This window comes from Corvus brachyrhynchos, unplaced genomic scaffold (assembly GCF_000691975.1).
Source record: "Corvus brachyrhynchos isolate BGI_N302 unplaced genomic scaffold, ASM69197v1 scaffold15, whole genome shotgun sequence".
Lineage (NCBI taxonomy): Eukaryota > Metazoa > Chordata > Aves > Passeriformes > Corvidae > Corvus > Corvus brachyrhynchos.
Genome location: NW_008238349.1, coordinates 162,896 through 163,296, shown reverse-complemented (window position 1 = coordinate 163,296; position 401 = coordinate 162,896). Strand labels below are relative to the sequence as shown.

The following is a 401-nucleotide window of genomic DNA, read 5'->3' as shown; positions in this document are numbered from 1 at the left end:
GGCGCCTTCCCCCTGGGCACCCCGCCGCTCCTCGGGGTCTTCTGGGGCAGCCAGGACCCCCCCGCGCCCCATGGCCTGCCAGGAGGACAGGGAGGGGGCCGAGAGGAGGCAGAGACACCAAGAAGAGGTGAAGAGCAGTGGGGAGGGTGACCTGAGCTGGGCCGCAGCCAGGGGGAGGCAGATGGTGGGCAGGGGTCCCCTGGTGCCCGTGCCCCCCGCCTGCTGCCCGTTCACAGGGGGCCAGCACGGGCGATGGCACAAGGGCCCCCCGTCCCTGCAGTGCCAGGAGGCCGCCAGGGCGGGGGACCCGGCCCAGGGACTGACCAGGACCCCGACACCTCCTTCGCCTGGCTCTGCCCGTCCCGGAGCGGGGACTGGGGGAGACAGGCACAGCAGCCCCC

General features: G+C 74.6%; 1 protein-coding gene across 1 annotated transcript in view; it reads right to left on the bottom strand.

Annotated features, from left to right (window-relative positions):
• Positions 1-401, bottom strand: part of LOC103616336 (septin-5) — a 9,236-nt gene that overhangs the window by 7,448 nt on the left and 1,387 nt on the right. The window contains exon 2 of the mRNA XM_017735274.1: positions 325-374. Within this exon, the coding sequence (XP_017590763.1) occupies positions 325-374 (50 nt within the window). The remainder of the gene's footprint in view (positions 1-324; positions 375-401) is intronic.